Source organism: Hypomesus nipponensis, chromosome 28, assembly GCF_054491055.1.
Source record: "Hypomesus nipponensis isolate SF chromosome 28, ASM5449105v1, whole genome shotgun sequence".
In the NCBI taxonomy this organism is placed as follows: Eukaryota; Metazoa; Chordata; class Actinopteri; order Osmeriformes; family Osmeridae; genus Hypomesus; species Hypomesus nipponensis.
Window position 1 is genome coordinate 7449639 of NC_140388.1, and position 24579 is coordinate 7474217.

General features: G+C 49.3%; 3 protein-coding genes across 8 annotated transcripts; 1 reads left to right on the forward strand and 2 right to left on the reverse strand.

The window, feature by feature from the left end:
• Positions 1–679: 679 nt before the first annotated feature.
• fancg (FA complementation group G) lies at positions 680–24203 on the forward strand. Of its 6 annotated transcripts, XM_084695142.1 has the most exons (17): positions 680–823; positions 1024–1111; positions 1221–1346; positions 1473–1651; positions 19629–19716; positions 19826–19951; positions 20078–20256; positions 20668–20830; positions 21186–21316; positions 21456–21602; positions 21685–21836; positions 22082–22148; positions 22299–22621; positions 22743–22783; positions 22934–23110; positions 23307–23421; positions 23654–24203. In XM_084695142.1, the coding sequence occupies exons 4-17, from the start codon at positions 1646–1648 to the stop codon at positions 23766–23768; spliced, it is 1830 nt and encodes a 609-aa protein (XP_084551268.1). In that variant the 5' UTR covers positions 680–823; positions 1024–1111; positions 1221–1346; positions 1473–1645; the 3' UTR covers positions 23769–24203. The 6 variants fall into 6 exon arrangements, with proteins under 6 accessions (XP_084551268.1, XP_084551267.1, XP_084551270.1 ...); XM_084695141.1 differs by lacking the exon at positions 1024–1111; XM_084695144.1 differs by lacking the exon at positions 1024–1111 and having other exon boundaries at positions 19899–19951.
• On the reverse strand, positions 2229–7601 carry LOC146219782 (uncharacterized). The gene is made up of 4 exons (XM_084695242.1): positions 6851–7601; positions 5472–5671; positions 5095–5219; positions 2229–4354 (listed from the first exon to the last, which is right to left on the reverse strand). Exons 1-4 carry the CDS (start codon positions 7599–7601, stop codon positions 2239–2241), a joined length of 3192 nt encoding a protein of 1063 aa, XP_084551368.1. The 3' UTR covers positions 2229–2238.
• On the reverse strand, positions 12214–16789 carry LOC146219783 (uncharacterized). Its single transcript, XM_084695243.1, has 6 exons — positions 16039–16789; positions 15255–15454; positions 14886–15010; positions 14481–14692; positions 12592–14285; positions 12214–12549 (listed from the first exon to the last, which is right to left on the reverse strand). The coding sequence occupies exons 1-6, from the start codon at positions 16787–16789 to the stop codon at positions 12214–12216; spliced, it is 3318 nt and encodes a 1105-aa protein (XP_084551369.1).
• Positions 24204–24579: the final 376 nt, after the last annotated feature.

Here is a 24579-nt window from a genome sequence, read left to right on the forward strand (position 1 = left end):
AATAACCTGCTACCAGGACCTTCATTTCCTCACAGGTACATCATGAATGTACTGGGTAGAGCTCAGTGATAAAGCATTCGACTGCAGATCCAAATGTTGCAAATTCAAATCCCCCTACGCTGTATGTGGCTTTGAATAAAAGCGTCAGCTAACTGACTACATTTCCATTTATTTACCACACTACAGGTAAATGGGTTCAACACTTAGACAGGAAGTGGGTGGGGGAGGAAAGGGTTATATTCTGATCTAAGGAGAGGAAAGAGAAAAGGCAAGGGAAGTTCCCTTTGGGGGTAAGAATGGAGGTGTGTGATGGAGAGAGGGAGAGGAGAAATGGAGAGGTGGAGGAGGGGGATTCACCTTGTGGGGGAACAGAGCTGTCCTGGCACACTCATGGCTGACTCAGCTACATCACAATTAAGCCTGGACTTGCATTGCCTTGTACTGGACCATGCTGTGTGTTCGTGTGTATGTTTGTGTGAGTCGTGTGTGTGTGTGTGTGTGTATGTGTGTGTGTTTGACAGCCAGGCTTGCTTTTAGGTAAATCGTAGGCTCGCTCATAAACTCGTGTTCAACTAGCGCCATCTAACGGACATTTATCATAGTTGCTAGATGTAAAAAACTAGTTGGCCGTTAGGGGGAGCAATATATTTGGTCGATTCACAATTTGTTGAAGGTTTCTTCACAGCAGAGAGCGGGAAAGTGAAAAGTGTCAACAGTACCGAAGTTATAGATGGCTGTGGGCTGTTTAATCGATAACGACACATTTGTCGTTACTGAACAAATGGATACAAGAAAATAACGCCATAGTAAAAAAAAGTGGGAGGTGAGTTAGTTTGTTAATTCATCTTGTTAGCTGTTAGTGCACGCTAGTTAACTAGGGTAAGGGTTTCGGCGATGAGCAATGTGCATGATTATGATGATCAAGGAATTATCCCAAGCTAAGAGTTTAGTTTGAGAAAGTGCTCGCTGTACAGTTAACCTTCTAGAAAAATTTCCCACGCACATATTTTCGTTCATTTTCAGCAACGTGACATTGTTATTAAAGACAACATCCAGACTTAATTGAAACGATGTCATCTGGAAAGTCACAAGCTACTTTGGAAAATCCAAGGTCTTCCGCCAGCACATGCAATCTATTACTGTCCTGTCCTCATCGTTCAGCGTTTAACTGACTCTCACCACTAGATCTCTTCCCTTCTCTTCACTTCCCACTCCTGCAGGTATCCCTGCAGTCTCAGACCATATCCAGTTGGAGCTGACAGTTGTGTATAACTGCTGTGTTTTCTCCTTAAGTCAGTCACAACTCTCCGAGGCAGAGCAGGTCCTCACACAAGGCTTGAGGAGAGGTGAGGAGACAATGCCTTTGTTATATAGAGATCATCTGGTGATGACTTGGTATGTCAAACCCATTACTTGTATTTATTTGTTGATGAAATATTTAAATGGCTCCTCCCCCTCTCTCTGACTCCCAGGTCTAGAGGTGTTGGGTTGGGATCCTCCTCCAGGTGCTGGCCTAGCACAGTTCTGGACTTACATTTCAGCCAAGCTTCCGGGAGGCTCAGCTGTACGCTCCTGTCTCCAGCAGCTGCTCTGCTTCAGCTGGGCGCTCTGGCTGGCCACCTGCCAACTGGCAATCATACGAGACATGCAGGTGTGTGTGTGTAATGTTGTGTGTGTGTGTGCGTATGTCTGTTTGCTTATGTAGATTGTTCTGGGATTAAATAACCTACCTGAAATGATTCCTCTCACTTAAGACAAACCCAATTTCCATTGCCTGCAATATAACTTTTATTCAACAGTGTAAATATCCAGAACTTACATACATAGAATATAACACGTTTGATCTATCTCTTCTTAAATATACTTATGTCATATATTATTTTGTCACGCAATCTACTGTTTTCTTTTGACATTATGTACCTCTACACACTCACTCACAAGGAGTTGGTTGCAGTGCACTTGTTATGAGAACGATTTAGAGGCAGTCGTCACATTTTGGGAAGAGTTTTAACAGCTTTCTGCATTCACTAGTCAAACATTAGAAGCGTCATGTCAAGGTACTTCAAGTATCCAAGGTTTATTTGCTAAGACTCACTATTGCTTATGCACAGGATTGTCATCCTGCTTGGCTTTGGCCCGCCTGCTCTTGAGATGAAAGGCTGCTGATATGCTCCCTTCCCCAACCCCACCCACCCCTGATTGCCCCTCAACCTCGAATCCAAACGCATCATCTCTGACTCATTTCTTGGCCATCTCCTCCTTGCTCTCCTTGGCCTCTGTGCTGGAAGATTTCTCGATCGTCTCCATATTCCCTGCGTCCCTGCTGTCGGCCGCTTTTGGGGACGGCTTCTTCTCCTCCTTCTTGGCCTCGGGTTTCTTCTCCTCTTTCTTGCTCTCCGCCTTCTCGGGCGTGGACGCTTTAAGGGTGGGCTTCACCTCGGCCTGGGGCTCTTCTGTTTTCGGAGGAGCGGATTTCTCCTCTTCTTTCTTGGGGCTGGGCTTGTCCTCTTCGTGCTTGGCCGGTTTGGGGCTCTCCTCTGGCTTCTTCTCCTTCTTTGCGTCTGGTTTGTCGGCCTTGTCCTCGGCCTTGCTCTTAGGGTCCTGCTTGTCTTTCCCCTCTGCCTTCACTTGCTCTTTCTTCTCCTCCTCTGGGGGGTCTTTGGTGACGGGGGACTTGGGCTCGGGGGTCTTGGGCTCCGGGGACTTGGGTTCGGGGGTCTTTTGCTCTGGAGTTTTGGCGACGGGGGACTTGGGCTCGGGGGTCTTGGGCTCGGGGGTCTTGGGCTCCTGAGTTTTGGGGACAGGGGACTTGGGTTCGGGGGTCGGAGTTTTGGCGACGGGGGACTTGGGTTCGGGGGTCTTGGGCTGGGGGGATTTTGTAGTGGGGGACTTGGGCTCTGGAGTTTTGGCGACGGGGGACTTGGGTTCGGGGGACTTGGGCTCCGGAGTTTTGGCGACGGGGGACTTGGGTTCGGGGGTCTTTTGCTCTGGAGTTTTGGCGACGGGGGACTTGGGTTCGGGGGTCTTGGGCTGGGGGGATTTTATAGCAGGGGACTTGGGCTCTGGAGTTTTGGCGACAGGCGACTTGGACTCTGGGGTCTTGGGCTCCGGAGTTTTGGCAACGGGGGACTTGGGCTCTGGGGTCTTGGGCTGCGGAGATTTGGACTCGGGCAATTTGACAGCGGGGGACTTGGATTCTGGGGATTTTGACTTGTCGTCCACTGGTGATTTGACTGCTGGGGACTTGGAAGGTGATTTTGGCATAGGTGATTCGGATGGAGGTGACTTGGATTCTGGGGATTTAACTGCTGGAGACTTGGGGGGTGACTTGGATGGAGGTGAGGCCGCCTTCTCAGGCGACTTTGACTTGTCGTCCTCTCCCTTCCCCTCGTCACCTCCCTCTTCCTCCTCTTCAGCTCCCTTGGCCTGCTCCTCCTTATTCTCGTCACCTCCTCCCTCACCCTCTTTTTCCTGTCCTTCTGCCCGGGGCTCGTGGGTCTTGAGCTCGGGGGATTTTGTAGCAGGGGACTTGGGCTCCGGGGACTTGAGCTCCAGCGTCTTAGGCTGGGGAGATTTTTCCATGGAGGACTTGGGCTCCGGGCTCTTGGGCTCTGGAGTTTTGGCGACAGGGGACTTGGGCTCCAGGCTCATGGGCTCTGGAGTTTTGGCGACAGGGGACTTGGGCTCAGGGGTCTTGGGCTCTGGAGTTTTGGTGACGGGGGACTTTGGCTCGGGGGTCTCGGGCTCTGGAGTTTTGGTGATGGGGGACTTGAGCTCGGGGGTCTTGGGCTGGGGAGATTTGGACTCGGGCGATTTGGCAGCGGGGGACTTGGATTCTGGGGATTTTGACTTGTCGTGCGCTGGTGATTTGACTGCTGGAGACTTGGCAGGGGATTTTGGCATAGGTGATTTAGATGGAGGTGACTTGGATTCTGGGGATTTGACTCCTGGAGACTTGGGGGGTGACTTGGATGGAGGTGAGGTCGCCTTCTCAGGCAACTTTGACTTGTCGTCCTCTTCCTTCCCCTCGTCACCGCCCTCTTCCTCCTCTTCAGCTCCCTCGGCCTGCTCCTCTTTGGTCTCGTCACCTCCTTCCTCACCCTCTCCTTCGTCTCCTGCTTCTTTGGTCTCTTCACTGTCTTCCTCACCTCCCTCCTTTTCTCCCTCCTTCTCTCCCTCGTCCTCTCCTGCCTCTCTCTCGTCATCCCCCTCTTCTGCATCCTCCGTCACCTGAGTCTCGTCGGTCTGCTCCTCCAGGAAAACCGTGTCGGACATCTCTTCTCCCTTCAGCGTCAGGTAGGAGTAAGGTATCATCCCCGAAACAAAACGGGTTTCCTCGCCTTCCAGCAGCTTCCTGTGGAAGACAAACACAGGAAGTAGACGGGTCAATGTGAAACAGCACAGCATCAATCTCATATCAAACATAGTATTCTTTGTGCTTTGTGCTTTGTTTGTCGTCAATATCGCTTCCTCCCTCGCTTCCCCACTCCAAGGATTGAACAGAGGAGTGTGTTTAAGCAGCTATGTATAAGAGCCTGACCGATAAAGGATTTTTAAGGCCGATACGATACAAATATTTGGTGATTTAAAAATCTGACATTCCGATATATCGGCTGATATATATTTTAAAACATTATTTATTTTTTATCCAGAAATGCGTAACAAAACACAGACAGATTTCTGTAACACTCTGCTCGACTGGCTGGATCAGCTGGTTGTAGGGTTTCAGGTGTTCGAAAACACGAGTGTTGCCAACAGGGACGCTGTGGAGTGTGCTCTGGTGGACAAACTATGTAACGCCAACACTCATAACATAGTTGAAGGGTGTTTCGTATTTATTTATTTAAAACATTTTTTGTGTTCATTTATCAGCCATTATGAGCTTTGATATTGTTTGTTTGTTTGTATTGCGAATACATAATTAAGTAAAACATCGTCCATTATAAATGCAATAACGATAGTTTGGAAAATGCCTAATATCGGCCGATAATATCGGCCCGCCAATAAATGGGCTGTGCTCTACTATGTATTACTGGAACAGAGCACAAAGCGATGCCTAGATCCTGGTTGTAGCTAATGGCGCCCGAGACCAACCTGTAGGCAGCGATCTCGATGTCCAGAGCCATCTTCACGTTGAGCAGCTCCTGGTACTCCCTCAGCTGGCTGGCCATCTCCCACTTGGTGCTCTTCAACACATTGCTCAGCTGGTGAATAGTTTCCTGGAAGATCAACAAAGGCAAAACACACACACCACAGACAATGAAAGAAATGCAGGTTTTAAAATACTGATCATGAAGGGGGGGGGCAGTGAATTAGGAGACTGAGCGTAGAGCAAAAACTAGGGTTGGGAATGAGTGTCGGACCCATTTTGCTTTGATTAAAGACAATAAACTGCCGTGTCACTGTAGCCACCCTAGGGGGCGAAACATTGTAAAACGTTAACATGCGTGGCTTGTGGTGTGTGCTCATGCCTGCATGGAGTTCAGATCTCCATTGTGTCTGTCCTCGGTGTCCATGCGCTGCCTCTCCAGAGACTCCTTGGTTCCTCGCAGGGTCTCCAGCTCAATGGTGCGGCTCTGCAGCTGGCGCCTGTACTCGGAGATCTCCTCCTGGGCGCTGCGGATTGCCTTGGTGTTGTCGTGCGCCGCCTCAGACAGACACTGCATGTGCACTGAGGGAGGCATGGAGAGCACAGGGGTCAAAGGTATGAAGGGACAGAGGTTAGAGGTCGACAGATACATAGTTTGAAGAGAGAAGACGTACGTACTGGGCGGGTCTGTCACACTCCCACAATGGGGACCCAGTCCAAACCTAACCCTTTGATGCAGCAAGGAGTCACTGGGTCCAATTTCATACTGTTGCCTTTCAATCTCAGGTTAACATTCAAGTTTTTGCATCTTTTGGCGACACCCAGGTCCTGGGTTTGATTCTCGCTTGGGGCCTGTGGCTGCTAGGTGCTAACCTCCGCTGAGCACAGGTTTACGGTGAACCCCAAACCCACACAACCACCAGCAGAGGTGACCCTTTCCAGTCAGCCTGTCTGTCAACATTCTGACTCAGCGAGCTAGCTTCCTTTCCTCTACTCTATACTTAAGTATAGACTATAACTAAGTCAGAGTCAGATGGCTGAGCGGTTAAGGAATCGACCTATTAATCAGAAGGTTGCCGGTTTGATTCCTGGCTGTGCAAAATTATGTTGTGTCCTTGGGCAAGGCATTGCACCCTACTTGCCTCTGGGGAATGTCCCTGTACTTACTGTAAGTCACTCTGGATTAGAGAGTCTGCTAAATGTAATGTAAATATAAGTCAACTCTATATTTAAGTATAGTGTACATATGCTCTCATTGGAATTAAAGTATAGTTTAAATAGAAATGCTACTGATGGTTTGTTAGGCTCACACAAGAGTCCTCATCACAACATGGAGAGTCAGAAAACAAGTTTTAAAAAAGCTGTCTCAAACATGACAGGCAGGCTGTGAGCTAGCATACTCCCTCCGCTTGACTGTCCTCACTCACCTCAGCGTGTATGACGGCTACACTGGAGCTGTCCCCAACATAGGGTCACGCTCACAGGCAGACAGGCTGCCATCCTCAAGGGTAGGTGAGTCAAATGTGTGGGTTTAGTGAAAATCTAACAGTTCCATTGATTTGACAAGCAGCAAGGTTCGAGAACCTGATTTCAAAGTAGTGTTTTCCAATGTAACAAACGCAGAACTATGCTAACATTAAAGATTTCTCAAACATCTGTCTCGTGTAGGCTTCTTGTATCCCTTAGTTTAAATTCAGCAATTACAGGTAAAGGGGTCTTTCTGCAAGTGGTATCAAAGGCATGGAAAGTAAGAGTTCTCACCTTTGAACCATTCTTCAGCTTGCGTTGCGCTCTTTGTTGCGTGTCCGTCCAGCTGTGCGCGAATCTCCCTCAGTGCGCTCGTGACGTCTGCCTTGAGAGTGTCTCGAACCTCGAAGCTCATCTGGGTGCCTTGAATTTGTGCGAGAAGTTCTGCAACCTCCTCCTCATGGTTCTTCTTCAGGAAGGCGGCCTCTTCTTGTAGTGAGCAAAGCTTCTTGTCCAGCTCAAGCCGGGCACAACCGCACTCACCCACATACTTGTTCATGGCCCGCGTAGCGGCCAGCATCTCCTCGCGGGTGCGTGCCTCGTCCTCCAGTTTAGCCTGCATGTTCTGGATGTCCTCCTCTAGATGCTCGTGCTCCAGCACCGCACGAGCTTTCTCTCCGGTCAGTTGCTGCACCAGACCCCTCAAGTCACCCAGCTCGCGATCGTAATGCTCTCCAACAGACGCGCGTCCAGCCTGGTTCTGCCTCAGCTCTGCTGCTTCTGCCTCCAGGTTCCTGTTGTGCATCTCAAGGTTTCGCACCTTGTCAATGTAGCCCGCGAACCGGTCGTTTAGAGTCTGAAGAACCTCCTTCTCGTTCCTTCTCGACATGTCCCCGGTAAAGACATCCACACTGTCTGTTGAGGACGGCTGGCTGCTGACTGTACGACGGCGCTGAGATTGGAAGCCGGAAGAGGAGAGGGAGGCTGGCCGAGCCTTGCGGTATGACGCTGGGCCATAGTAGTTGTGGTCCACCGTAAAACTCATCTTGCTGGTCCGGAGGAGGAACAGTGAATGCAGCAGGAGGGGAGATGTTGAGCTTTTATAGGAGGGAGAGGAAAAACTCACTACTCAGCACTGAAACACGCTTTCCTTAAAGAGACAGCAGTTTCAGCCTCACGTCACTGGGTCTCTCAACGCCAGTCACCACAGACAAGCACAGGTAGCATGGAACAGACTGGGCGTATGTGCTTACTATGCGAATGCTGTGAATTTCTCTTTTTTGGAGTGGACAACCACTTTCCAGGCAATGGTGTTCGAGTATTTATTTCAAATGTATATTACCTATTGCAGCTTTAAAAGGAGTGACACATCTGAGAGAGGCTGGAGAAAGGCCAGTCAACCTCTCTTAACCTGAGACGGGCTGACATATTTAACAGTAGATATCATGAGAGCTTGTGTGGTGTATGTGAGGGGGGGTCATGGGGGGGCAGAGGGAGAGATAGCAAGATGTTCTGCTGATTCACTGCTGCAGTGTGAGTTTGCTTATCCTCAGTTACACCTGGGACACACACTTGGCCCTCTGACAGAACCTAAGCCCACACACACACACACACACACTCGGCGTTCACTCTTGGCCCATTGATGGAGGCTCATGAACAGGGCTGGACGAGGACAAAAAAATGGCCCTGGCATTTTTGTTCAGACCGGCCCACCACAATTTGTTGGACACCACCCACCAGTATACCAAAAGAGTTAAGAGATGTGATTGGGCCAGCCCAGTGTCAGTATAGAAAATGAACCAATGGGCCGCTGTTCCTGCTTTATGGGCCGGTCGTTGGCCAATTTTAAGTTTATAAAAAAAACATTTTATATATATATATATATATATTAAATATATCGGCCCAAAGTGCCTCGGCCCACCGGGAACTTGCCCGGTATGCCAGATTACCAGTCCAGGCCTGCTCATTAGACACACACACTCTCTTATCAGTCAGCCATCATGCACACAACCTCTCAGCAGAGGGTATATCCCTGCTGTGAGGAGGCAGATTCTGTCCCAACAGCACCTATTGATTACCACCTCCTCAATCACTTACTTAACACGCACACACGCACACACACTGACACAGACATACACTAACTTACACTCACACAAACACACTCTTGGACTTGGCAGTCGATCGGAGGGCATGCAGGTTCACACTGCAGATCTGGAAGGAGGAGCCGAGTGGAGCTGAGAGGAGATGACTGGGCAGGGGTGGAGAAAAACGTACTGCATGCATCACTGCTTCCTAATATCAGGAATGGTGAGGAACCATATCCACTTCTTTACCCTAAAAACAAAAGGTCCTATTCACTGTTATAAAATGTTAGTGGAAAGGCTGGGTGTAGCTCAGTGCTGTAGTGTTTGACTGCAGGCCAAGAGGTTGCAGGTTCAATACCCCCTCTCTTTGTCGTCTCGTATAAAAGTGTCAGCTTAACAAACACATCGTTATTAGAAGGATTAACCGCAATATTGGGTGGTTACAGAGGTGAGACTTCACACCAACATGCCACCGACCCACCCCATTCTCGTACATCCCACCAATTGTTTCGCTGCCTTACTTCCTGACTCGCACGCCTCCCTACGAACTCATGCCCTGTCAGCGTCACAGAGGTGAACCACCCTCACATCTGTGTCACCTGGCATTCATGAAGGAGGATTGTTATAGCTATGCGGTGTCACACATAGTGGCATTATAGGCATCTAAGAAAGCCCAATGTATTATTCACACACTTCTTCGATTGGCTGGGAAACCAACCTGCAGTGGTGCTGTGTGAGTGACAGGTGGAGAGATGCTTGGCCTCTGCCAGGATGACCCTGACTGTCCTTAAGAGAGAGAGAGATGGAGAGAGAGAGAGAGAGAGAGAGAGAGAGATGGAGAGAGAGAAAGATGGGGACAGAAGGAGTCAGTTGTATCCATAGAATAAAACTGCATTTATTCACCAGTCTCACTACTAAGTCTGGGATACTTGATACAGCAGCTGACAGACCAGCAGGCATGCCCAATAACCTGCTACCAGGACCTTCATTTCCTCACAGGTACATCATGAATGTACTGGGTAGAGCTCAGTGATAAAGCATTCGACTGCAGATCCAAATGTTGCAAATTCAAATCCCCCTATGCTGTATGTGGCTTTGAATAAAAGCGTCAGCTAACTGACTACATTTCCATTTATTTACCACACTACAGGTAAATGGGTTCAACACTTAGACAGGAAGTGGGTGGGGGAGGAAAGGGTTATATTTAGATCTGAGGAGAGGAAAGAGAGGAGATAGAGAAAAGGAAAGGGAAGCTCCCTTTGGGGGTAAGAATGGATGTGTGTGATGGAGAGAGAGAGAGGAGAAATGGAGAGGTGGAGGAGGGGGATTCACCTTGTAGGGAAACAGAGCTGTCCTGGCACACTCATGGCTGACTCAACTACATAACTATTAAGTCTGGACTTGCATTGCCTTGTACTGGACCATGCTGTGTGTTCGTGTGTGTGTGTGACAGCTAGGCTTGCTTTTAGGTCTATTATATGCTTGCTCATAAACTCATGTGTTTAACTAGTGTCATCTAACGGACATTTATCATAGTTGTACCGAAGTTATAGCTGGCTTTTTCACATGTAGAAAACCGATAAGTGGGCTGTTTAATCTAGTGTCGCAAAGTCAGGATGAGACAATGTCATCTGGAAAGTCACAAGCTACTTCAAAAAATCCAAGGTTTTCCGCCAGCACATGCGATCTAACTTTCCTGTCCTCATCGTTGAGCGTTAACAGTCTCACCACTAGACAGGGGCGGTTCTAGAAAAATATTCATGGAGTGGCAAGAGGGTGGCAGGAGATTTTGAGGGGGGGGCACCCCGTAACAGAAGTGTGTGAGATAAAAATGAAAAAGCTTAAGGCTGTGCAACATGTATGCAGTCAGTAAACTCTGAAATGAATCTGAAGATTGTAGGTCACATGACCAAAAACCTATTGAAGTTTGAAGATTTATTTTGAATAAAAATACATTTTTAATAACCTGAGATGAAAATAAACAACATGCTGTGCAGCATGAAGGCATACATCTTCAACAGTTAAACATTATTTTGACGCTCCTTGTTCATATTTTTGAGAAGTTATTGACTTTTGAAATGTGTTGATGGGCCCTAAACATACGCGTTGTTTAGGCAGCTGAAAGCATTGGCTAAGCTGCCGGTCGTAGCGGTGCTAAACACCGGTTAAAATAACACAATACTGGGCGTCCAAATATCTGTTGAATATCGAACTTCAAACCAGCTTTACCACGGTCATCTGTTATTGCTTTCTCAAAGCATTCACGAGTTAACGTTATTAACCTCAATTCAACAAGAAAACTAACATTGCAACTCCGTTAGCCCTGCACTTTTCTAATTATTTGTAGTCATTAATAGATAATTGTTTATTCCTCTGGTGTGGTCTGCTCTCCGTGCCTACGATTGCTTCCTTGAGTTGAAGCCTTCTATGGTCAGTTCGTGCCTTCCTTGTGTTCAAATGAAAGAAACTTTGGTCTGCGGTGTGGGTAGGGTGTAGTCGTCACGTGCTGCATTTACTTGCATTCGGATATTAGAAATTTGCTTTCGCAACTGTCCAACTCGGCGGAGTGGGGAGGGTGGTTGAAGTCGTCTAGTGCTGCATTCACTTGCAGTGGGATATTAGAAATTCAATCTTGCAAATGTCGGATGAGCCACAACTTTTCTTTGTTTTCAAAGCGGCAAACTGGGGATGCAGCTGGGGTGGCAAGGCTATTTTTAGGGTGGCAGTTGCCACCCCATGTCACCCCAAGAGGTTCGCCCCTGCCACTAGAACTCCTCCCTTCTCTTCACTTCCCACTCCTGCAAGTATCGCTGCAGTCACAGACCATGTCCAGTCGGAGCTGACAGTTGTGTATAACAGCTGTTTGCTCCTTAAGTTGCTCTGCTTCAGCTGGGCGCTTTCGGCCACTTGCCAACTGGCAATCATACAAGACATGCAGGTCTGTGTAATGTTGAGTGTTTGTGTAATGTTGAGTGTGTGTGTATGTAATTTTGAGTGTGTGTGTGCGCGCATATGTCTGTTTGCTTATGTGGACTGTTCTGGGATTACATAACCTACCTGAAAGGATTCCTCTCACATAAGACAAACCCTATTTCCATTGCTTGCCATATTACCTTTATTCAACAGTGAAAATATCCATAACTTACATACATATAATATAACACATTTGATCTATCTCTTCATAAATATACAGTGCATATTTAATATATTATTTAGTTGAACAATCCTTTTTTGGGGGGACATTGTGTACCTCTACACACTCACTCTTAAGGAGTTGGTTGCAGTGCACTTGTTATGAAAACGATATACAGCCAGTTGTTACATTCAGGGAAGAGTTTTAACAGCTTTCTGCATTCACTAGTCAAACATTAGAAGCGTCATGTCAAGGTACATCAAGTATCCAAGGTTTATTTGCTAAGGATCACAATTGCTTACTCACAGGATTGTCTCCCTGCTTGGCTTTGGCCCACCTGCTCTTGAGATGAAAGGCTGCTGATATGTTCCCCCACCCACCCCTGATTGGCCCCCAACCCCGAATCCAAACACATCATCTCGGACTCACTTTTTGGCCTTCTACTCTTTGCTCTCCTTGGCCTCTGTGCTGGAAGATTTCTCGATCGTCTCCGAATTCCCTGCGTCCTTGCTGTCGGCCGCTTTGGGGGACGGCTTCTTCTCCTCTTTCTTGGCCTCCGCCTTCTCGGGTGTGGACGCTTTAGGGGTGGGCTTCACTTCGGCCTGGGGCTCGTCTGTTTTCGGAGGAGCAGATTTCTCCTCGTCTTTCTTGGCCAGGGACTTGGGGCTGGGCTTGTCCTCTTCGGGCTTGCCCGGTTTGGGGGTCTCGGCCTTCTTGGGGCTCTCCTCTGACCTCTTCTCCTTCTTCGCATCCAGTTTGTCGGCCTTGTCCTTGACCTTGCTCTTAGGGTCCTGCTTCTCTTTCTCCTCATCCTTCACTTGCTCTTTCTTCTCCTCCTTTGGGGGGTCTTTGGTGACGGGGGACTTGGGCTCGGGGGTCTTGGGCTGGGGGGATTTTGTAGCAGGGGACTTGGGCTCGGGGGTCTTGGGCTCGGTTGTCTTGAGCTCCAGCATTTTGAGCTGGGGAGTTTTGGCGATGGGGGACTTGGCCTTGGGGGTCTTTTGCTGGGGAGATTTGGCGACGGGGGACTTGGGCTCGGGGGTCTTGGACTCTGGAGTTTTTGCTCCGGGGGACTTGAGCTCGGGGGTCTTGGGCTCTGGAGTTTTGGCAATGGGGGATTTGGGCTGAGGGGTCTTGGGTTCTGGAGTTTTGGCTCTGGAGGACTTGGGCTCTGGGGTCTTGGATTCTGGAGTTTTGGTGACAGGGGACTTGGGCTTGGGAGATTTGGTGGCGGGGGACTTGAGCTCGGGGGACTTGGGCTCTAGAGTTTTGGCGACGGGGGATTTGGGCTCTGGGGTCTTGAGGTCTGGAGTTTTGGCGACGGGGGACTTGAGCTCGGGGGTCTTGGATTCTGGAGTTTTGGTGACAGGGGTCTTGGGTTCTGGAGTTTTGGCAACGGGGGACTTGGGCTCTGGAGTTTTGGCTCCGGAGGACTTGGGCTCTGGGGTCTTGGATTCTGCTGTTTTGCTGACAGGGGACTGGGGAGATTTGGCGGTGGGGGACTTGAGTTTGGGGGTCTTGGGCTCTGGAGTTTTGGCAACGGGGGACTTGGGCTCTGGAGTTTTGGCTCCGGAGGACTTGGGCTCTGGGGTCTTGGATTCTGGAATTTTGCTGACAGGGAACTTGAGTTCTGGAGTTTTGGCGAGGGGGGATTTGGGCTCTGGGGTCTTGGTTTCTGGAGTTTTGGCAATGGGGGACTTGGGCTCGGGGGTCTTGGGCTGGGGAGATTTGGTGACGGGGGATTTGGGCTCTGGAGTTTTGGCGACGGGGGATTTGGGTTCTGGGGTCTTGGTTTCTGGTGTTTTGGCAATGGGGGACTTGGGCTCGGGGGTCTTGGGCTGGGGAGATTTGGTGACTGGGGATTTGGGCTCTGGGGTCTTGGGTTCTGGAGTTTTGGCGACGGGGGACTTGGGCTCTGGAGTTTTGGCTCCGGAGGACTTGGGCTCTGGGGTCTTGGATTCTGGAGTTTTGCTGACAGGGGACTTGGGCTTGGGAGATTTGGCGGCGGGGGACTTGGGCTCGGAGGTCCTTGGCTCTGGAGTTTTGGCGACGGGGGACTGGAGCTCGAGGGTCTTGGGCTCTGGAGTTTTGGCGACGGGGGACTTGAGCTCGGGGGTCTTGGTTTCTGGAGTTTTGGTAATGGGGGACTTGGGCTCGGGGGTCTTGGGCTGGGGTGATTTGGCTCCGGGGGATTTGGGCTCCGGGGTCTTGGGTTCTGGAGTTCTGGTGACGGGAGCCTTGGGGTCTGGAGTTTTGGTGACGGGGGACTTGGGCTCGGGGGTCTTGGGCTGGGGAGATTTGGCAGCAGGGGACTTGGGCTCGGGGGTCCTGGGCTCTGGTTTTTTGGCAACGGGGGACTTGAGCTCGGGGGTCTTGGACTCTGGATTTTTGGTGACAGGGGACTTGAGCTCGGGGGTCTTGGGCTCTGGAGATTCGGACTTGGGCGATTTGACAGCTGGGGACTTGGAAGGTGATTTTGGCATAGGTGATTCGGATGGAGGTGACTTGGATTCTGGGGATTTGACTCCTGGAGACTTGGGGGGTGACTTGGATGGAGGTGAGAACGCCTTCTCAGGCGACTTTGACTTGTCGTCCTCTTCCTTCCCCTCGTCACCTCCCTCTTCCTCCTCTTCAGCTCCCTTGGCCTGCTCCTCCTTGGTCTTGTCACCTCCTTCCTCAAACTGTTCTTCTGCTTTGGTCTCATCACCCTCTTCATCACCTCCTTCCTCCTTTTCGCCCTCCTTCTCTCCCTCGTCCTCTCCTGCCTCTCTCTCGTCATCCCCCTCTTCTTCCGTCACCTGAGTCTCGTCGGTCTGCTCCTCCAGGATAATCTCGGACATCTCTTCACCTTTCAGTGTCAGGTAGGAGTACGGCCCCATCCCCGAAACGAAACGCGTTTCCTCGCCTTCCAGCAGCTTCCTGTGGTAGGCAAACACAGAAAAGTAGATGTGTAAACGTGGAACAGCACGGCATCAATCTCATATAAAACATTATATTATACCTCCTTCTCGGGATCGATCACAGTAGTGTGTTTAACCAGCTATGGATCACTGGAACAGAGCACAGAGCAATGCCTAGATCCTGGTTGGAGCTGATGGCGCACGAGACCAACCTGTAGGCAGCGATCTCGATGTCCAGAGCCATCTTCACGTTGAGCAGCTCCTGGTACCCCCTCAGCTGGTTGGCCATCTCCCACTTGGTGCTCTTCAACACATTGCTCAGCTGGTGGATAGTCTCCTGGAAGATCAGCAAAGGCAAAACACACACACACCACAGACAATGAAAGAAATGCAGGTTTTAAAATATTGACCGTGAGGGGGGGTGAGTGAATTTGGACACCAAGCGTAGAACAAAAACAAGAATAGGGAATGAGTGTCGGACCCGTTTTGCGCGACAATAAACTGCTGTGTCACTGTAACCACCCTAGGGGGCGATACATTGTAAAACGTTAACATGCATGGTGTGTGGTGTGTGTTCATACCTGCATGGAGTTGAGATCTCCGTTGTGTCTGTCCTCGGTGTCCGTGCGCTGCCTCTCCAGAGACTCCTTGGTTCCTCGCAGGGTCTCCAGTTCGATGGTGCGGCTCTGCAGCTGGCGCCGGTACTCGGAGATCTCCTCCTGGGCGCCGCGGATTGCCTTGGTGTTGTCGTGCGCCGCCTCCGACAGACGCTGCATGCGCACTGAGGGAGGCACGGAGAGCACGGGGGTCAAAGGTATGAAGAGACAGAGGTCAGAGGTCTCCAGATACATAGTTTGAAGAGAGAGGACGTAGGTACTGGGCAGGTCTGTCACACCTTCACGATGGGGACCCAGTCCAAACCTAACCCTCTGATGCAACAAGGAGTCACTGAGTTCAGTGTCATACCATTGCCTTTCAATCTCAGGTTAACATCCAAGTTCTTGCATATTTTGGCAACACCATGGTCCTGGGTTCGATTCTCGCTTGGGTCCTGTTGGTGCTGGGTGCTTACCTCCCCCGAGCACAGTGTGATGGTGGACCCCAAACCCACACAACTCTTCTTCAACTCTATACTTAAGTATAGACTAAAACTAATACTTACTTCCTTAAACATCTGTCATGTGTAGGCTTATTGTAAGGAGAACGTCTTTAAAACTGTATGCTTGACACAATGCAAACCTAGAGATGCCAATATAGGTTCAGCACCATGGACAGAGACCCGTTAGTTTAAATGCAGCAATTACGGGTAAAGAGGTTTTTCTGCAAGTGCATGGTATTAAAGTTATGGAAAGTAACAGTTCTTACCTTTGAACCATTCTTCAGCTTGTGTTGCGCTCTTTGTTGCGTGTCCGTCCAGCTGCGCGCGAATCTCCCTCAGTGCGCTCGTGACGTCTGCTTTGAGAGTGTCTCGAACCTCGAAGTTCACCTGGGCGCCCTGGATTTGTGCAAGAAGTTCTGCAACCTCCTCCTCATGGTTCTTTTTCAGGAAGGCGGCCTCTTCTTGTAGTGAGCAAAGCTTCTTGTCCAGCTCGAGCCGGGCATGACCGCACTCATCCACATACTTGTTCATGGCCCGCGTAGCGGCCAGCATCTCCTCGCGGGTGCGTGCCTCGTCCTCCAGTTTAGCCTGCATGTTCTGGATGTCCTCCTCTAGATGCTCGTGCTCCAGCACCGCACGAGCTTTCTCTCCGGTCAGTTGCTGCACCAGACTCCTCAGGTCACCCAGCTCGCGATCGTAATGCTCTCCAACAGACGCGCGTCCAGCCTGGTTCTGCCTCAGCTCTGCTGCTTCTGCCTCCAGGTTCCTGTTGTGCATCTCGAGGTTTCGCACCTTGTCAATGTAGCCCGTGAACCGGTCGTTTAGAGTCTGAAGAACTTCCTTCTCGTTCCTTCTCGACATGTCCCCGGTAAAGACATCCACACTGTCTGTTGAGGACGGCTGGCTGCTGACTGTACGACGGCGCTGAGATTGGAAGCCGGAAGAGGAGAGGGAGGCTGGCCGAGCCTTGCGGTATGACGCTGGGCCATAGTAGTTGTGGTCCACCGTAAAACTCATCTTGCTGATCTGGAGGAGGAACAGTGAATGCGGCAGGAGGGGAGATGTCAAGCTTTTATAGGAGGGAGAGGAAAAACTCAGTACTCAGCACGGAAACACGCTTTCCTTTAAGAGACAGCAGTTTCAGCCTCACGTCACTGGGTCTCTCAACGCCAGTCACCACAGACAAGCACAGGTAGCATGGAACAGACTGGGCTTATTTGCTTACTATGCGAATGCTGTGAATTTCTCTTTTTTGGAGCGGCCCACCACTTTCCAGGCAATGGTGTTCGAGCAATCCTGTTCCAGTCGTTCTATTTAAGTGAGGAAGGCTTTCCCATCTTGCCTTATTTTGTGGAAACAACTGAGGAAGGTGCGAAGTTCAGATGAGAACTGGGAACACTGTTTACATTTTTTGATTTTGTATTTTATTTTAAATATGACCTATTGCAGCTTTAACAGGATTGACACATCTGAGAGAGGCTGGAGAAAGGCCAAGTCTCAGTCTCAACCTCTCTTGAACCGAGATGGGCTGACATATTTAACAGCAAATATCATGAGAGCGTGTGTGGTGTATTTGAGGGGGGGGAGGGGGGGCAGAGGGAGAGATAGCAAGATGTTCTGCTGATTCACTGCTGCAGTGTGAGTTTGCTCTATCCTCTCAGTTACACCTGGGACACACACCTGGCCCTCTGACAGAACCGAAGTCCACACACACATACTCGGCGGTCACTCCTGGCCCATTGACGGAGGCTCATGAGCAGGGCCCTTGCATTTTTGCTCAGACCGGCCCACCACAATCTGTTGGACACTAGTACACTAAAAGAGTTAAGAGATGTGATTGGGCCAGCCCAGTGTCAGTATAGAAAGTGAACCAATGGGCTGCTGTTCCTGCTTTTTGGGTCATTAGCCAATTTTAAGTTTATAAAAAATAAATAAAAAATCTTGTAAAGATTATATTAAATATGATATCGGCCCAAAGTGCCTTGGCCCACCGGGAACTTGCCCGGTATGCCAGATTACCAGTCCAGGCCTGCTCATTAGACACACACACTCTCTTATCAGTCATCCATCATGCACACAACCTCTCAGCAGAGGGTATATCCCTGCTGTGAGGAGGCAGATTCTGTCCCAACAGCACCTATTGATTACCACCTCCTCAATCGCTTACCGAACACACACACACACACACACTGACACAGACACGAACACAGACATAATGCTGAATTACACTCACACAACACAAACAGACACACACTGACACACACACTCCTGGACACGGCAGTTGATTGGAGGGCATGCAGGTTCACACTGCAGATCTGGAAGGAGGAGCCCAGTGGAGCTGAGAGGAGATGACTGGGCAGGGGTGGAGAAAATTATAATGCACGCATCACTAATATCAGGAATAGTGAGGTAACATATCCTACATGCTGTTTTTTTGTGAGAGCACTATTTAGGAGCCAGTAGAACAACATTTTGTTCATATGTGCACTCAGTCTGTATGGTTGAATGACAATAAAAACGATCTATCTATATCCACATCTATACTCCAAAACCAAAAGATCCTGTTCACTGTTATAAAATGTTAGTAGTGGTATAGGCATGTAAGAAAGCCCAATGCATTATTCACACTCTTCAGCGATTGGCTGGGAAACCAGCCTGCAGTGGTGTAGTGTGAGTGACAGGTGGAGAGATGCTTGGCCTCTGCCAGGATGACCCTGACTGTCCTTAAGAGAGAGAGAGAGAGAGAGAGATAGAGAGAGATAGAGAGAGATAGAGAGAGAGAGAGATGGAGAGAGAGAGAGAGAGAGATAGAGAGAGATGGAGAGAGAGAGAGAGAAAGAGAGAGAGAGGGAGAGAGAAGGAGTCAGCTGTATCAATAGAAGAAAACTGCATTTATTCACCAGTCTCACTTCTAAGTCTGGGATATTTGATACAGCAGCTGACAAACCAGCAGGCATGCCCAATAACCTGCTACCAGGACCTTCATTTCCTCACAGGTACATTACGAATGTACTGGGTAGAGCTCAGTGATAAAGCATTCGACTGCAGATCCAAATGTTGCAAATTCAAATCCCCCTATGCTGTATGTGGCTTTGAATAAAAGCGTCAGCTATCTGAATACATTTCCATTTATTTACCACACTACAGGTAAATGGGTTCAACACTTGGAAATGGTTATATTTAGATCTAAGGAGAGGAAAGAGAGGAGACAGAGAAAAGGAAAGGGAAGCTCCCTTTGGGGGTAAGAATGGAGGTGTGTGATGGAGAGAGGGAGAGGAGAAATGGAGAGGTGGAGGAGGGGCATTCACCTTGTAGGGAAACAGAGCTGTCCTGGCACACTCATGGCTGACTCAGCTACATAACTATTAAGTCTGGACTTGCATTGCCTTGTACTGGACCATGCTGTGTGTTCGTGTGTGTGTGTTTGTGTGTGTATGTGTGCGTGTGACAGCCAGGCTTGCTTTTAGGTAAATTGTGTTCAACTAGCGCCATCTAATGGACATTTATCATAGTTTATCTTAGTTGTAAACTAGTAAAATAGTTGGTCGTTAGGGGGAGCAATATATTCGTGCGATTCCGAAGTCGCAAAGAGAGGGAAAGTGAAAAATATAAACAGAACAAAAGCTAAAGCTGTTTTTTTCTCTTGTGGAAAACCGATAAGTGGTCTGTTTAATTGTGTTGCAAAGTCGGTATGACTGCCGAAACACGTCTGTCGTTACTTGACACATGGATACGAGAAAATAACGGCATAGTTAAAAAGTGGGAGGTGAGTTAGTTTGTTTCGTTTAAGAAAGTGCTCGCTGTATAGTAACTTGCTAGCTATGTTACCTACGCCCATATTTTCATTCACTTTCAGCAACGTGACAGTGATATTCAAGACAACATTCAGACTCTATTGAAACGATGTCATCTGGAAAGTCACAAGCTACTTCAGAAAATCCAAGGTCTTCCGCCAGCACATGCAATCTATAACTGTCCTGTCCTCATCGTTCAGCGTTTAACTGACTCTCACCACTAGATTTCTTCCCTTCTCTTCACTTCCCACTTCTGCAGGTATCCCTGCAGTCACAGACCACATCCAGTTGGAGCTGACAGTTGTGTATAACTGCTGTGTTTTCTCCTTAAGTCAGTCACAACTCTCCGAGGCAGAGCAGGTCCTCACACAAGGCTTGAGGAGAGGTGAGGAGACAATGCCTTTGTTATATAGAGATCATCTGGTGATGACTTGGTATGTCAAACCCATTACTTGTATTTATTTGTTGATGAAATATTTAAATGGCTCCTCCCCCTCTCTCTGACTCCCAGGTCTAGAGGTGTTGGGTTGGGATCCTCCTCCAGGTGCTGGCCTAGCACAGTTCTGGACTTACATTTCAGCCAAGCCTCCCGGAGGCTCAGCTGTACGCTCCTGTCTCCAGCAGCTGCTCTGCTTCAGCTGGGCGCTCTGGCTGGCCACCTGCCAACTGGCAATCATACGAGACATGCAAGTGTGTGCGTGTAATGTTGTGTGTGTGTGTGTGTGTGTGTGCGTATGTCTGTTTGCTTATGTAGACTGTTCTGGGATTACATCACCTGCCTGAAATGATTCCTCTCACTTAAGACAAACCCTATTTCCATTGCCTGCAGTAGAACGTTTTTATTCAACAGTGGAAATACACATAACTTACCTCACATAGACACACCTCTGTTTGGGAAATTGGGTCAATATTTTGTTCATGTGTCAAAGTTACTTAGAGATTAGGCTAAATAACATAGTGTTACACTACATCTGAAAAAACAGGGTATGAGTATAAGAGTAATGGGTACAAGCCAGATATCCCTGTTAAAACATTTGTATAGTTGAACAAAAATTAGTTTATTGCAAAAATTAGGTTGTTTGAATGCCTCCTGTACTGTAGGAGGCGCTGCTCTCTCTCTCCGAGGGTCTGGGAGATGAGGGTGTGGGCGAGAGGAGCAGTGCGGGGTCGTGGAGGGAGAAGAGCGACCTTCCCAGGCCGCAAGTTGTCCTGAACCCCAGAGAGCTGAGGGACATCCTGCAAATCTGCACAGTCATTGCTCAAGGTCTGCACCAATCACAGCTCTCGCTCAAGGTCTTCACCAATCACAGGTCTGCAACATGTACAGTCTCTCGTCGGCGCTGATCAAAGACCGACACTGGTTAGCTTGAGATGTGCCTTGATCTTGGGAGTTTTTCCTTGTCTCCTTTGAGTGTTGTCGATGCTCTTCTGTGGGCATCTGTGCAGCGCTCTGTGACATTGCTTGTAGAAAGGGCTGTACCAGTAAAAGGACTATTCTTGTCAATACACTAAACTGCCTCAATGAATAGTGGTCTTATCAGTAAGATAAACATTTTTATTGCCTCTTTATACAGTTCATTTGCTTCTGTGGATTGATGGATCCTGTCATATCAAATCAGGTGCTGATTGGCTGGTGGAGGGCCTGTGTTCTGAGGCCCTGTGTGTTCTCCAGACTGGACCCTCTCTGCCAGCCCCCAGAGTCCAGCTGGCACACACACACTTCCTGTCAGGCCTATGCCTGGCACGCACGGTACACACACACACAAACAGAAAAATATCGAACACACACCTCTTACGAAGCCCCATTGCTCACAATGTTTGTTTGTTTTTTGATGTGCTTTCCAGCGTCACCTTCAGGTGTCTAGAGTGTGTGTGGTCTGTGTTTCCAGGGTCGTCCCCAGAGTGCACTCCAGTGCTTTAGGAAGGCGATGGAGGTGGACTCCAGATGTGTATCTGCTCTGCACCAAAGCATTCTGGTCTATCAGCAGCTTGGAAACACTCAGGCAGAGATACAGGGTCTTCACCTGCTGCATTCAGTAAGTAACACACGCACGCACACACTCATCCACACACACACACATTGCAGGGGAGATACACAGAGCTTGTTTTTGCTTCCAGATGCTGGTGTTGCCGCCAGCAGTTGAGTCTGGAAACCCTTTGCTCCGCCCTTCTTCTCTTCTCCGCGGCCAATCCCTGAGCCTCCTGCTGTCTGTCCCCTCCCCCCTCGGCGTGCTACACAGTCTGGCATTGAAGAACGTTCTCCATGGCAGGTCAGGGGCCCACTAGTGGCCAATCATCAATAGTCTCACTGTCGTTCCAGTGAATAACCCTTCAGGAATCAAACGAATCAAGATGAACTATCCCTTTTGGTTGGCACCAAAATACAGATATACCTGTGCACTTCTGATCCTTGATGTTATGCTGTAGTTTCTCTGCACTATTTGTACGTCCCTTTGGATCAACACTAAATGAATCACGTAAACATGGTGTGGCGTGCTTGCTGCTGGTGTTACAGGCTGTCAGAGGGAGCAGAGCTCTACTTGGACCTGCTGGCTGAACTCCAGTCTGGAGACCAACACACTGTGAGTCCATGCAAGCAGTTCCTTCACGTCACGAATGACATATATAGCTTAATGGTTAGAGCACCTGACTGATAGGTTTAGAGGTCAGAGGTTGAATTCCCCCTTCTGTATGTTGCTTTGGATGAAAACGTCTGCTAAATGAACCCCCAGTCTCAGGTGGGCGTCGCCGATGCCCTGCCCCTCCCAAGGTTACCCAAGATCTACCTGGAGGCTGGCTCCGCCCTCCTCGCTGCCAAGCGACCAGCCGACGCCCTGGCACTGTGTGATGAGGTCATCAACACCACTCTGGACCTGCTGCCCAATAAGAGGCTGAACCTGGTGGAGGAGGAGGAGTTAGGGGATGGGGCTGAGGCCGGGTGTGGGGCCCTGGACCGCCTGGAGACAGTGCTCTGGGCTGGCTCTGCTCACCTCCTCCAAGCCCACTGCCAAGCCCACCTGAAGGACTGGAAACAGGCTGTGGAGCTGTACACCAGGTCAGGAGGGCTGAAGGATTGGAGCAGTGTTGCTGGGATATGCCAATGTGTCCGTCTTTGTATGGAACCTGTGTGTACTAGCTTATTAAGTGTGTGTGTGTGTGTGGGTGTTTCGCTGCAGGTGCATCAACTTGGTTGTGAAGGTGTGTGTCCTCCCGAAAGGTGAGTTTTGGTGGTACCTTAGAGATGACACTCTACTTTGTGTGTGTGTGTGTGTGTGTGTGTTGGTGTACAGACACTGCATAGACAATGCAGTGCGTGAAACAAGCCAGATATTCTCTATTGAATGTTCTACACATTGATATGCTGCAGACGGGACTCCGGTGCCCCCAGCTGCCGACCCAGCGCCCGGGCGCCACAGGGGGGGCCTGCTAGCCCTCCGCAGGCTGAAGGGACTGGCTCTGGCTGGCCGGGGCATCAGTTTCACCCAGAGAGACCAGCTGAGGGAAGCTCTGAGGGACCTTCAGCTGAGCCTGCAGGCATCTGCAGGTACACAACCCTAGCTCTGCTGTGTTCTGGACATAGAAACGTCATTGACGCATGCGGAAAGAAGAGGTTGTTTTGTTTCACTGTGCTTGGGCGAGGGTTTGTTCTTGGAAGTGAAGGCTGATGATCACCTTTTGTAGGGTATGGTTAGGGGTTTGGTGTCTTTGGTGTGGCAGAGTTGTGGGTTCCTGTGTTCCAGGGTGCATGCAGGCAGAGCTGTGGCTGGGGGAGGTGCTGTGGAGGCTGGGGAGGAGACAGGAAGCTACAGGCAGCTGGCAGAGGGCCTGGAGCTCCAGCAGGGAACCCCCACCAGAGTAAGTTCAACATTAACATGATACCCCTCACCTCACTTTTCTGATCACAGTTAGGTTATGTGATCTGGGAAGTAACATGTTGTGCTTAAGGACCATGTAGCCAGTGCCTGCAGGAGAAAGCATCTGCTAAATCAACACATTACAATCACATTCTCACTGTCAAGCGTTAGGTTCAACCCCTGTCTAATCCTGACCCCCGCACCCTTACCCCACCCCTGCCTCCTTCATCCAGGGGCCTCCCTCTCTACCTTCAGGACCCCCAGAGTGGCCCCTCCCTGGACCCTGCAGACCTGCAGCAAAGGCTGGAGGAATTCACTCTATCTCTCCACCCTGGAGGGGTCTCATAAGAGCCTGGTACCCTACCACCTACAGGACTGACCTAACAACCAGACTCTGGATCAAATCCACCAATGTTTGTGTGAGCTTGGCACACCGAATGGAGAATGCCGGTCTTCAAAGTTTGGACCCAGAGTGAATATAGATTTATTTGGTGTCCTAAGCCCAATTAGGACTTGTTGAAAGCCAGAGCCAGTCTGGAAGAAGAGATAAGAGGTGCCTGTAATCAGACTGTGTCTGTCATCACGGAGCCTTGCTGTCAAGGACCCGGATAGACTGAGGACTCATTTGGGAGGTGTTGCTAGAATGCCTCAGTCCTGTAAATTCTCTTTGCACCCATTCAAGTCCTGTTAATTCCACACCATATCTTCTGTATTTTTCCTGGATGTTGATGGAGATTTGTGATTTATGTACGTCCTTATTTAAATTCTTTGAATTTTTTATTATCAGGGATTTGTGTGCCTTTCTGTGATGTAGCTGCCCAATATGTTTTCTTCAGAGGATTTGTAACAGTAGTAAGACACAAGTTGAACTTTGATAACTGCTGTTTCAGCACGGCTGGTGCATAAATGAATTAATATTCTTATTTTAGAAGCAGGAATCAAATTAAGACGACCTAGAGCTTTCCAGTAAAAGTTAAAGGGACATCGAATCAAGACGCGGTGGACTTCTATTGGGTGACGGAAGTCTGAGGACAGACACCTAGACCAATCCTAATAGCATTATCAAATACTCTACGGAGAATAATGGAACCAATTGGAAACTAGTTATGAGTTGTAGGACAGCCCACAGATGTTATCTGAGATCTAATTGGCTGAAACT